Source organism: Elephantulus edwardii, unplaced genomic scaffold (assembly GCF_000299155.1).
Source record: "Elephantulus edwardii isolate Elephantulus edwardi_28Jun2011 unplaced genomic scaffold, EleEdw1.0 scaffold00014, whole genome shotgun sequence".
Lineage (NCBI taxonomy): Eukaryota > Metazoa > Chordata > Mammalia > Macroscelidea > Macroscelididae > Elephantulus > Elephantulus edwardii.
In genome coordinates this window covers 16,708,518-16,721,397 of record NW_006399764.1, presented here as the reverse complement: position 1 = coordinate 16,721,397, position 12,880 = coordinate 16,708,518, and the positions used below count along the sequence as shown (strand labels likewise).

The following is a 12,880-nucleotide window of genomic DNA, read 5'->3' as shown; positions in this document are numbered from 1 at the left end:
TCCATCAACTCACAAACGAACACAGCATTTCACAAGATATAGTGTATTTATTATACATGTATAAGAATTATCTTAAATAGGCAAACTAGTGGGTAAAACCAATCCAGAGGAAGGCAGTTTGAATCCACCAGCTTCTCCACGGGAGAAAGATATACAATCTTTGTTATTTACAGCCTCTGAAAACCTGCTGGAGGCTCAGCTCCAAGGCAGCTGCTACTCATCAGCAGTGGTTTGAGTTTACAGAAGCCAAAAAATTAGTGGTCACCCTGACCAACCAGATGGGACAGCTGGGAAGAAAGGACAGTGACTGCTAAAGGGAACAGGTTTCTCAACATTCTGAAGTTGATTATGCTGATGGCCACAACACTCCGAACACATGAAAATCTATTGAGCTGTACAAGTTAAATGGGTGAATTTTATGGGTATACATCATGTATATATGCTTGGGAATAAGTTGGGCGATCACTTGTTCAATTTACAGCCTCTGAAAATCCACTAGAAAGGTAAACTGTAAGTCAGCTCCAACCTGATGGCAGGTAACCAATATGATTTCAATAGATATGATGCATTACTTGGTTAAAACTAGACATTTTTGTTAATTAAAAAGGAACATTTTCTTCCTTAACCAGTACATTTTATTTCCATGAACAGGTATCCCAAAATTAAATTTCTCTTTTGTTGGTCTACTAATAAAAATATTGTTCATTTTTTGCACAGATCTTCCTAAGTTGTAAAGTAGACCTGTTTAGTCAAAAGGTATGTTTTAAGAGAAAGGAGCTTCTTAGTAAGACTTCCCCTCCCCTAAAAACAGTGATGGCAGATGAGAGGGGTGAGAAAGGCATCCATCAGGAGCCCCCAGGGCATAACCTTACGTGGTTGTGGGTGAGGTCTTAGTTATCCAAGGCATCTCATTTTACAATTACATTAAGGGGGGAAAAAAAGTCAAATGTGCAAAATAAAAGCAAGACATAAATACCTAAGAGCAAACTTCAAAACCGTTATCTATCAAAATACTAACAATGGCTGAGTCATTCCATTTTACAACGGAACACTTTATTTTAAAAACCAAAACAAAACAAAAAAACCCAAACAAACCAGGCCATCATATTTTGTAGCAAATGTGGGGGGGAAAAGGACAAAAAACCAAATAAATAATTTTTTTTAATTTTTTATTTTATTTTTTTTTTTTTTTCAAATAAATCATTTAAGTCTGAAAAAAAAATGGGTTATATGACCATTGACAGGTTTAGAGATAATTTCTAAAATACAATGAAAAGATATACATTTATTCAAGGTAAGTTACAAACCAAATTCTGGTGATAAAAAGATCACCAAAATCCTCATTTTAAGGATTACCAAAGCCTGAAGGGTAAGGGACAAACAGAGGTCATTCATAGAGCTAAGGCAGCAGACCCTAAATCCTGTACAAGTTTTCTTTAAAAGCTTTTTTTTTGGGGGCTAAGGGAGGACAGGTGGGCAGAGAGGAAAGTGCAACAATGAATGAATGGAAATCCAAAATATCTATAAATGTTCATTAAAATTTAAAAAAGCCAAAAAAACACAAAAAACAGCTTTCCTGGCTTCCTTTAGCCCAAAAAAATATTGACGCCATATGCTTACACATAAGCCATCAAACACCAATGTCAAAGCCAATAAACATGGCCAAAGTCAACAGCACATTAACTACAGTTTCAAAATTTCTGAAGTCTACATAAATTATGCAAACTTTCAAAGGTCTTTAGTTTTTGGGTTTATATCCCAACTGTCCTAAAAGAGAAAAGCAATTACTTCTTAAAAATCCTTTTCTTGTTGCCAATAAATGTATCACAGCCCACCCTATAGGGAGTAAGTCGGCCACAAAAGCAACCTTTTCTCCACAAAGCAATCGATGCATTCGAACAATTGACCTTTAGGTTAGCAGCCATGTGTATAAACCACTGTGCCAAAAGGTTTCTTCCACATACCCACAAGGATCCACATCTTACCCCCTTACAAAAGCTTAGTAATCATGCACTTGCAAACAAATGGGAAAAGCTTGAGAAACTACAATCCAGCTCATTTCCAAGTAATATCACTAAACAGCAAAGTCTTACTTTCTTAAGTATACTGAGTCCAATTAGTGCTTCATTCCTCAATTATTAAATCACAAAGCCTGAAATAAGTTTTAGATGTAAACAGACTTAATATTGTCTTTTAAAAATATGATCTAATAATATGAAATGATCCAATAACATGTAAGTGAACATACACCATGTGCCACATCAAAATGAATAGAACACTTCCTGTCAGTATTTGGTTTAAGGCCTAGGAGAACTACACAACTCCAAATTAACATAAGCAGGATTAATGGTAAATATGGGAGGGAGCTGCACTGCAATCCCAGAGGCATGTGGTTCAAATCTCTGCTGGAGAAGGAGGGGCAGCCTCCTCCTGTACCAGTCAGATCTGATTTGATGGTACACGCACAGAAAATGAAGAAAAAAAATTAATTAAAAAAAAATACATGGAAAAAAAGAAAATCCTATTTTATGAATCACTTTATTCCTTTCTTATGGACAAAAGGTAAGAAAGATTATGACATTACCCACTTCCCATCATTTACCTTTACTTCTAAAATTGTAAATTTAGATTTCAAACAGCTTGTAACGTGTATTATTAAAAACCCTCCTGAAAGGCATTGCAATCAAGTCGGGTCAAAGTCATAGCTGAACCTCCTCCACCCACCTGGGTTACAGAGGCTGTAAACGGCAGAGGAGTTTGTCCATCTTTCTCCTGAGAGCTGCTCATGGATTTGAAGCATCTGCCTTTGGGTTTGGCAGTGCAATGCCTTACTCGCTAGGCCACTAGGGTGTTTCAATGTTTATTCTGCTGCCTCCGTGTCCTTCAAGTCAGAATCTGTTCCTCACAGCCGACCCTCCAGCTCAATATCAGATGCTGTAAACTCCACAAAAGGAGATGCCAGGCATCCTCCCATGGAACAGCTAGCTACCAGATTTGATTGCTCCTTACCCACTAGACCACCATCTAAAAATTCCTAAACTTGAACACCCAATCTTTTTTTAAGAGCAAGAGTAAGAGTGAAAAGTCGTAAAATACCATTATTTAAACTGTAAAGACTAAGAAAGGCACTCTGGTGGCCTGGTGGTAGGGAGCTGCATTGTTAAAAGGCACACACTGGGCTTCACCAGCTGCTCAGCCCCAGCAAGGCGTCTGAAAGCTCACTGGAGAGTCATTTTGGATCAATTCTTACTTGCACATAAATGCAAATAATATGCAATAGGACCTTTTACAAATCATTAAAAATAGTATTATTAGCCAATAATAGGCAATTATTATTTTTAATTTCTAAAGATCTCTCAAAATTAAACACCAAAACTTTTAATTTTCATTAACAGCTGAGTGTTTACCCTTGAGGAGTAGTGCAATCAGCTAAGTACTCAGTGACTAATTAAAAGATGACCTGAATCCATACACAGGCACCACGGAAGCCTGGTAATTTACCTCCAAAACATCATAGCCATTCAAAATCCTACCAGTTACATTCTACCCTGAAGCACACATGGGCACCCTGAGTTAGAGATGAGCTGAGTCACTGAGGTTTAACACATGCTAAACAATGTCCTAGTATCTTTCCTGTATTAAGTCACCTGCAACCAGAAAAACTGAAGTAAAATATATTATTATTCCCAAAGGAAAAAGAGACAAAAGTTAATTAACTTAGCCACAATCAAAGAGCATATAAATGGCAGTCACAGATTAAAAAGACTCCCCCCCGCAAAAAAAATCCCAAAACCCAAAAAAACCAAACACAGACTTTTGAGTCCATTTTAAAACATTTAAATGTTGGTCTATTGGTCACAGATTAGCAACTTCATCATAAATTATTTTATTTAGTGCATGCATCGAGCTTTTATTCCATTATCAAGTATTTATCTAACAGGTTCTATGTGTCAGGTACTAAGTCAATGATGAGAAACATGCAAAGTCTCCCTCTCCAAGCACTTTATTGGTTGAAGGAAGGAAAAGAGGAGAATAATTTTTACAGTTAATGCAATGGGGAAAATGAAGAGGAGGAGTCAAGATTTGCATACCCAAAAATCTAAAGGCAAAAGCTTCCCTGTCTAGGTGAACGAGGCTTCAGACAAGACCAGGCTTATCTGTGTAACCAAAACACACATTAAGTAATACGATGAGGTTACCTGTCATACTGGCTAGTCTGTACTGGGTCTTACAAGCAGCATTTGCAGACAGTATCTGGATTTTTTGTTTGTTGGTAATTTTAATAGGGAGGCACTGAAGGTGTTTGGACAGGAAAATTATATGAGTGCGCTCTGGTGGCCAAACGGGGAGGGTGCTATGCTGCCAACTCACAGGCGATTTAAATCTACTGCTCACCTTGAAGGAGAAAGATGAGAAATCTTCCCCATGGGATTTATAGCCTCTGAAAACCCACTGGTAGGTCAGCTAGAGGTTGGTTCTGAATCAACAGCAATGAGTGAATGACTAGGGCAAAAGTCACTTTGACTATATATGAAGAATAAGTTTTAAAAAACTTGTTGCCTCCCGGTCAGTTCTAACTTACCTTAACAGCCTGTGTGGCAGAGTAAAAGTGAGTTCTACAGGGGTTTTCAGGGCTGTGTGACCTTTCGGAACAATAAGACCTCTCTTCCAAGGCACCGCTTGGTGAGCTAAACTTGTGTACCATCTAGTCGGAACTGACTCAGAGCTGACCGACCCTCCGCTGGGTTTTCAATCTGGCGTTCACAGGGTTGCTAAAGGTCAGTGTTGACTCAAAAGGACCTAACATGCATTGGAGAATGAGTATGAGCTTGCGTAAGTCACAGAAGAGATGATAAAGAGTAGAAAGAGTAAGATCCATTTTGAACAAAGACAACAAAATACGCTGACTTCTTAATAGCGCAGGGAGGGGAGTATGACTGTAATATGTAGTCAGAAATGGCACTAAGATTTCTGGCTATAGCAATAAACTAAACTCACTGTTAAATTCTGCAAAAAGGAGAAAGGAATGGGTAAAAGAGCGCTGGTGGCCTAGTGGGAAGGATTTGGGCTCCAAACCCACAGGCACAGAGGTTCAATCCTCCAGCTGCTGTGAGACAAGGAAGAGCAAGTTCCTCCTGCACAAGTTACAAACCCCAAAAACCGGCTGGAGAGTCAGCCACGAGGGTTCCAACTCGAAGGTACACAACAACAAAACCTTAATTTGGAGTCTAGATAGCACAAATGGTTTAGTGCCCAACTACAATTCAAAAAGTTTTCTAGGTTGAGCCGACTCAAGAGGTGAAAAGGTCTCGGTTAAAAACCCCAGTTCTGTTGTAAAAATACGTCAGATTTATGGTGAGCTCTAGTGGCCTAGTGGCAAGCAGATGCACTGCCATCCCAGAGGTGCACGGTTCGAATCCACCAGATGCTCTGCTGGAGAAGGAGAGGCAATCTCCTCCTGTACCAGTCAGATCTGATTTGATGGTACACACACAAAATATAGTAAAAATAGGAAGAAAAAAACCCATCCATAAAACACATCAGATTTAACATATGCCATTAGATGGTCATAGTTGGCATGCAGAAGGGCTCACTGCTGTCTAATATTTCACTGCTGGATGATAAAATGCTAAGAATAATCACATTTAAAGGTCAATAAAAGCACACACAATTACAAATATTGTTATGAATGCACAACATAAAAGACCTTAATCTACAAACGGAGTTACAGACTAGGAAAGTCTTCTAAACTTTCATTTCTCCCATACAAAACATACATACTGGCTACTAGGATAAACTCATTTGTAAAAAAAAATCCAAGTAATTATCTAAAATCTTTTCTAAAAAAAATAAATCAACTTTATAACACAAGAAAAGCTGAATTACTAGACCAATATCAACCCCAAATCCCCAAAATCTCCTGCCATCAAGTCAGTATAATCTGATAGTTATGTGCCTTGAGTCAGAACTGACTCATAGCTTGTCCTCTAGAGGTTTTTCTGAGGTTGTAAATCCTGCACAGAGCAGCCGACGGATTGGAACTACCTGCTTTTTGGGTGGCAGGAGAGTTCCTTACCAGTGGACCACCAGAGCTCCCTCATCTTTTCAGGTACTTGTACAACAAAGAACAATTGTGGGGCTCCCAAACTTCTGAATCTTTACGACTCAAACGGCTTCATTTTTCTCCCAAGGAATGGCTTGTGGTTAGCCGCTGAATGCTTTGCACAATGTGACACCAGGACATCTTAGATCAATTCCTATGGGGTCAAATCTACTAAAATGATGTATTTAAGAGAATACAGGCACAAAATACTGCTTGTGCATTCTGAGATGAAATCTTAGTAGTAATGGAATACATTTAACACTTCAAAAATGCAAATTCCTTGAGTTCTTATTCTTTATTAAAGTTTAAAGTACTCATTGACAAAGCAATGCTTATGAAAGTTAAATAATTTAGAATTACTTGCTCTTAGGTTTAAAGTTAAAGATAAAAACTTTACAAAGTAACAGCTCTCATTTTTAAATAGAATTTTGGGAATGATCATTCCTTTTATAAATGTAATGAAGGACTATGCTTATTCCTATTTGTCATATAGCATCTCTACCATTTACCATTCAGAAAATATCAAATTTATAGAGTTCTAGGTTTGTGAAAGCCCTAGCGGCCAAGTCCATATGGAGACACACTGCTCACCCAAGGACTCCATCTCTCTAGTGGTTCCAATTGACCAGCTGCTCCAAAAATGGGAGAAAGATGGGCAATCTCCTTCTGTCATTTGCAGCCTCTAAAAACTTGTGGGAGAGTCACCTATGAGTCAATTCTGTCAATGAACTGTCTTGTTTTTTTGAACTTGTGACAATGCCATGGGATGTTTACACACTAAGATGGTCTCAGGAACATCACTTTGCATCACAATCACCTGGAGGGCTTGTTCAACTACAGCCAGACTTTGAGACTCAGTAGGGCTGGGCTATTTTCACTTCGAACTAACAAAGCAAACTGGGCCAGATGCTGCTGAACACCACTCTCATACATATCTCCTACAGTCCTTGGGTCTAACTCAGGGCAATTTTCTGGGTTTTCAGATTGTAAATCTTACTGCCTCATCTGTTTCCTGCAGAGCAGCTGATGGGTTTGAAAAACCAACCCAACATGTAATGCTTTATGAAAATTTTTATTAAAATTATTTACTCCTTATAGAAGTTTTTCTAAATCATTCATGGATTGTCCTCTGGATCAGACATCCATCATGTACTTTTGAAAAGTAAAGAATAGACATACTTGAACTCAAGTCTAATTATGGGTAAAAGCCAAGACAATTCTGGACTCCCAAACCGTATTTTAAAGAAATTAATTCTGTGCTATTATCAAAATGTATGCAATGTTTCCAACAGGCAAACTGAGAAACAGAAAATGTAGTTGCGGTTGTCCAGGGCTGGGGTTGGAGGAAATGAAAAATAATGGCTGACTGGACTAGGTAGTTCCACTGCGGTCTCTCAGAGTACACCAAGAATTCTAATTAGAATCTCAATTTTATAAATGTGTACTCTCTAAACTGTTATTTTTAAAAGAAGGTTTGTTATACTAACCCTTTACACTATTACTGATCTGTTAAATTTCCTACTTGTCCCACATAAAGATACCCTATCAAAAAACCATTCAAAATCTAAAATTCTATACCAGTGAATTTATCCAGTAATTACAAAGGTTTTTATAGATACAGAAATAGAATTTTCAGAATTGAGATAGACCTACAGCGATCCCATTCACCTAGAAATAAGTGTTAACTTTCAGTTAAAAATTATTTTAAAAAGATTGTTTTACCAGATAGGTAAATATAGACCACGCGTATCCACTAGAGGCAGCAAAGTAGGCACCGCACCTCTAAGGGCCATACAAATGAGTGAGAAATCTCATTCTGAGCTCACCTTTCCCAGAATATACAATTTTGTTTCTAAATCACAAAATCTGAAATACATCAAGTAATCCTCACAGAGCCTATGTTTATCAAATGGGAAAATTAATGCCTTTTCTAAAACTTCCCTTCCAAAATTCTCACCCAGCTATTATTCTCCTTGCTGGGAGAATGTAAGTACTTCCTTTTATGGTTAAGGAACTGTAGATTCCAATCTTTTTAAAAAGTTACATGTAAATTGTCTAATCTGTACCCCTCAAAACCCAAATTCTTTCAGGAGACTTAATACCCTTTTCCACATTTCCAAAATTATTTTAAAAACTTCTGTTATTGCTCATTGAATTAATCTCTGTTTTTGTTTTTTACATGTTAGGCCCAAGAACTCAAATGAATTCTGATTTTCCTTTACAACTAAATGGACTTACGTCTCATGAGTTCCAAAAAAGAAAATGGGTAGTTTGTTTGTGGGCGGTTTTACAGCTCCATCAGGAACTTCATCCACCTACAAGAAAGATCAGAAAAATTGAAATATTTTATATCCAATACACATATCAAGAAATCCCAAAGAGATCTGTAAAACTAACCACCTCTACAGGACCAAACCCCTCCAACCACAGTTCTGAAATACAAGCATCTCTGAAAGCCTTTATTTTCTTCCAAACTCATTTTGGTAACAAAATCTGGAAAAACAAAGACTTAATTTGGTCACTGCTACTGCTTTAACCTATCTTGTGTGAATAATGATTGTTTCCCTGTAAAAATGGCTTCTATTCTCATGTGCTCACGCTACCTGAGACCTTATCAGAGATGACAATCTTTTCCAAAATCCCAAAACTTTACTTACCTTGCTGTAAGAATTTTAGATAAGGGAACATGAACTTGTTCAGCAATCTTAAATCCTAAAGGATACTTCTACAAAACATACTATACTCATTAAAGTAAAAAAAAAAAAAAAAAAGACCCTAAAACAACAAACATACAATACAAATAACAGTCATGTAAAAACATTAGTAAGTAAGAATATAAAGGGAGCTCTGGTGGCCTAGTGGCAAGAAACTGTGCTGCAATCCTAAAGGCCCATAGTTCAAATCCACCAGATACTACGCTAGAGAAGGAAGGACAATCTCTTCCTCTGCTAGGAGGATCTGATTTGAAGATACACAACAACAACAACAAGACTAGACACAGGTGGTGAATCAGACATTTACCCTTTCCTTCTGTGTATTTCTTTCAATTTTGAAAATAAAGCTATCAGATGCTAATATAACTAATTCACCACCAAGTAATACTTGTATTAATAAACTTTCATTAACAAAAGAAAAGCTCATCTTAGGTATAACACCATTTGTATCTACACAAAATTCCCTAACATTTCTTTCTTCAACTTCCTAATTTTCCTAATTTCAAAGAACTCAAAGTACAAAAGTATCTGGGGATGTACCGGAGAGTGGACACCAGAGGGCTTGCTGCTCTGTGTGCTTTCAAAGCTGAATCATGGAGTATAAAGGTGAGAGAGAGAGAGAGAGAGAGAGAGAGAGAGAGTGAGTGAGTGTGTGTGTGAGAGTGTGAGTGTGTATGTACAGTCAAATCAGATCTGATTGGTACAGGAGGAGATTGCCCCTCCTCCTTCAGCAGAGCATCTGGTGGATTCAAACCACAGTTACCTCTGGGATTGCAGTGCAGCTTCCTGCCACTAGGCCACCAGAGCTCCCCAAAGGTGAGATTTTTTGAGGGGTATTCTGGAGATTTAGAATATTAACAGAATAATGGTGATGTCATGTCTAACACTCCGAGGAGACTTCAAAAATTGACATTTTATAGACCTGACCTACTAACTGGGAGTAGATTTTAACACAACCATCCTCCAGCCTTAAATGTCTCTGTATCTAGAAAACTGAGTTACAATTTTTAAAAATTATTTTAAGAATCATTATTGGTATAACAATGACAAGACTTAAACATTAAAAATTTTTAAAATATATAAACAATGAAATAATTAGAAGTTGAAACTGGAAAATGGTGTCACTTTCACACTGGATACCAATACATGCAACATCGGCTGGCTTAGTGATAAAGAACTGTTCTGACAATGCAAAAGTACGTGGTTCAAATCCACCAGCCCGTGGATAATGAAATATGGTGGGAGAAACACAGGCCATCTAAATCTCTCTAAATCTCTTTCCACATAATTAACCGCCTCTGAAAACCTGCTGGAAGGCCAAATGTGGGTCAGTTCCAACTTGACAGTATACAACAAATGCTCCAAAGTAGAGATTTACAAACTTGTGAGCCTGAGAGAACACAGAAAAAGGAATGCAATGCTTGGGGCACAGTAACAACCGTGAAGAAGCTCAGATGCTTCCAAAGGAGGGGGCTGCAGTGGGCAAATCGTGAAAGACAAGAAATTCCCATTCCAGTTAAATATAGAAGACTATGATTCTAACTAGCTCATTGCTATCAGGTGGGCACCAACTCATAGCTGACCCTCCAGTGGGTTTCCAGAAGCTGTAAAATGAAAGGGAGGAGTCGGCCTAACTTTGTTCCTAGCAGCAGATGGTGGATTCAAACCACTTACTTCTCTGGGCTGGAAGACAGACTGCTACCTCTTATGCCAGCAGAGCTCCTAAAGCTGCTTTATTTTTTTTAAACAGTACTAATTCACGGTCGCCTGGAAGGCTGTAGAAAAGATGACTGGGCATAAGATATAGAATTTAAAAAATATTTTCAGCAGGCTTTGGTGGCCTAGTGGCAAGAAACTGCACTGCAATCCTAGAGGTGAGAGGTTCTAATCCACCAGATGCTCTTCTGGAGAAGGAGGAACAATCTCTTCCTGTACCAGTTAGATCTGATTTGCCTGTATACACACACACACACACTAAAAATATTTACACTTGACATTTAATGCACTGTTGCATGAGAATCTGAGTATGTACCACTAAATATATTTTGCAACACTTTGTATTCTAAAAATGATAAAAATGGCAAAGTATTCCTGGAAGAACTTCAAATAGTTTTTCTAGCTCTATTTAAGCATAAACTATAGAATCTTTTAACTGTATGATCATGCCGTAGATGTGAAGGGTGTACAGAAATTTTTATAACTATTTCTAACTGTTGTCTTCGAGATTATAACGTGGAGGTGAAAGGTTAAAAAAAGCTTTTCATTTGCAAAACAAAAAACTTCACAAAGTATTAGGAAAGAAGGTTATCACAGAAGAAAATTCCACATACAAAACGATGAAGATTACAGATTAAGGTATTTGATGTGGGGGGAAGGAAGAGCTGGCAAGAAAAAAAAAATCAAGGACAGTAGATTTCTTATTGGACAGCACTCTCAGTTTCTCACTCCATGAGCCTGCTATGTGCCAGTGCATCGTAACTCACAGCTGACCCTCCAAAAGGGTTTTCAAAAACTGTAAATCTCACAGGAGAATATCCATTTTACTCTCCCAGAGCAGATGGTAGATTTGAACCACATGCCTTTGGGTTGGCAGCTCAACACCTTACCACTAGGTCATCAGGGCTTACTTAGGTCTAATTAACAGGTATTCTTTCCACTCCCCCCCACCCCAGCTGATGTAAGTTGAAATCACCATATTTAATTATCCTTAAAGCAGAATAAGTCAGTAGAATATGACAAAAATACTAAAAAAAAAAAAAAAAAAATTACAACTACAGAATACATTTATATTTCAAAAATATCTTGAATTTCCTTAAACCCCACGGATGAAAACCCTTCTTTTGGTTTCATGGCTATTTTAGAATCTGGTCCCTCCATAAACAAAATGACTATTTTTTTTTAAAAAATGTAATACTTAAGATTTCTAGATGGAGTCTAAATTTCACCAAACAGCCTACATCCTTCATCACTCCTCTGTTAACTAGCCATAAACCCAGGAATCTCATCCCACCCTTCCTTCTGCCTACAATAAACCACCAAACAGAGAAAACTTCAAGGTCATAAGGAAAATTCTATCAATAAAACCCCAGACATTTCCTAAGCCTTCTTCAGTGCTAACTTACTGTACAATTCTCAAAAATGTCCAATCTCCCATCTCTTTACTCACACACACAGATGGCCCCCATCATCAGTTACAAAACATTTAAAAAGAAAATAAATAAAATCACAACCCCCAAACCCGCCAAGACCCCATCAACGGAATCGTGCATTATTTCTCCTTTTGCCTAGTCTAAAGTTAGCATGTGATTTGCATAGATTGCAAGCTGTTTTTGCATTTTATTCAAAAATTACGACAAGAATCTATCCGGTTCGGGATCGAAAGGCCACAGATGCTGATTTTCCTCTACACTGGAGCACTAATCGGCTTCTCTGCTAAATGTTTCCTATTGAGAAAATCTGCCCAAAATAGACAAGGATGCAGGATCACCTGGAAATTCGTAATTAGTTGGGAGATTAACTGGGTAAAAACCTGCCACACACACACACAGACACACACACACAAAAAGGGTCATGTTACCAACGAGCTTGAATGGAGGGAAGGGGGGACAGAAGGGAGACACGGGGGGGGACAGGGTAGGAAGCAGGCCCGCGAGCGAGGCAGCACCGCTGGATGCGAGGCGACCCATCACTCACCCGCGCCGGCCAATGGGGGTACCCTTTCATCTTGGCGAAGATGAGGTCTCCGGGTTTGAAGTCGCGAGTCATGTTTCGGGCTGGGGGGCGAAGCCGGGGGGTCCCGAGCCCCGCGAGCAGTGGCGACGGGAGGAGGGGCGGCGGAGGGGACGCGCCTGCAGCGGGAGCGGGAGGGCGGTTAGCGCCCACCTCGGGGGGAGGGGCGCGGGGAAAGGGGGGCGCCGCTCCGCCCCGCCCCCGCGCGCGGCCTGCACAGCCCCCCGCGCGGCCGGAGCCCAGCCACCGGAGGCCAGGATGCTCGCCCCCCAACACCCCGACCCCATCATCCCTCCCCCGCCTTCCCGACGCGGACGCGCCCGAGAGGAGGGGA

The 12,880-nt window shown here is 39.2% G+C and overlaps 1 protein-coding gene across 2 annotated transcripts in view; it reads right to left on the bottom strand.

The window, feature by feature from the left end:
• PSIP1 (PC4 and SFRS1 interacting protein 1) overlaps positions 1-12,675 on the bottom strand; it is a 36,091-nt gene extending 23,416 nt beyond the window's left edge. The window contains exons 1-2 of one of the 2 annotated variants that reach the window (XM_006881286.1): positions 12,511-12,675; positions 8,342-8,418 (exon numbers count right to left, since the gene is read on the bottom strand). In XM_006881286.1, coding sequence (XP_006881348.1) covers positions 8,342-8,418; positions 12,511-12,582 — 149 coding nt within the window. In that variant the 5' untranslated portion in view covers positions 12,583-12,675. The remainder of the gene's footprint in view (positions 1-8,341; positions 8,419-12,510) is intronic. The other variant, XM_006881287.1, reaches the window with a different exon arrangement.
• Positions 12,676-12,880: the final 205 nt, after the last annotated feature.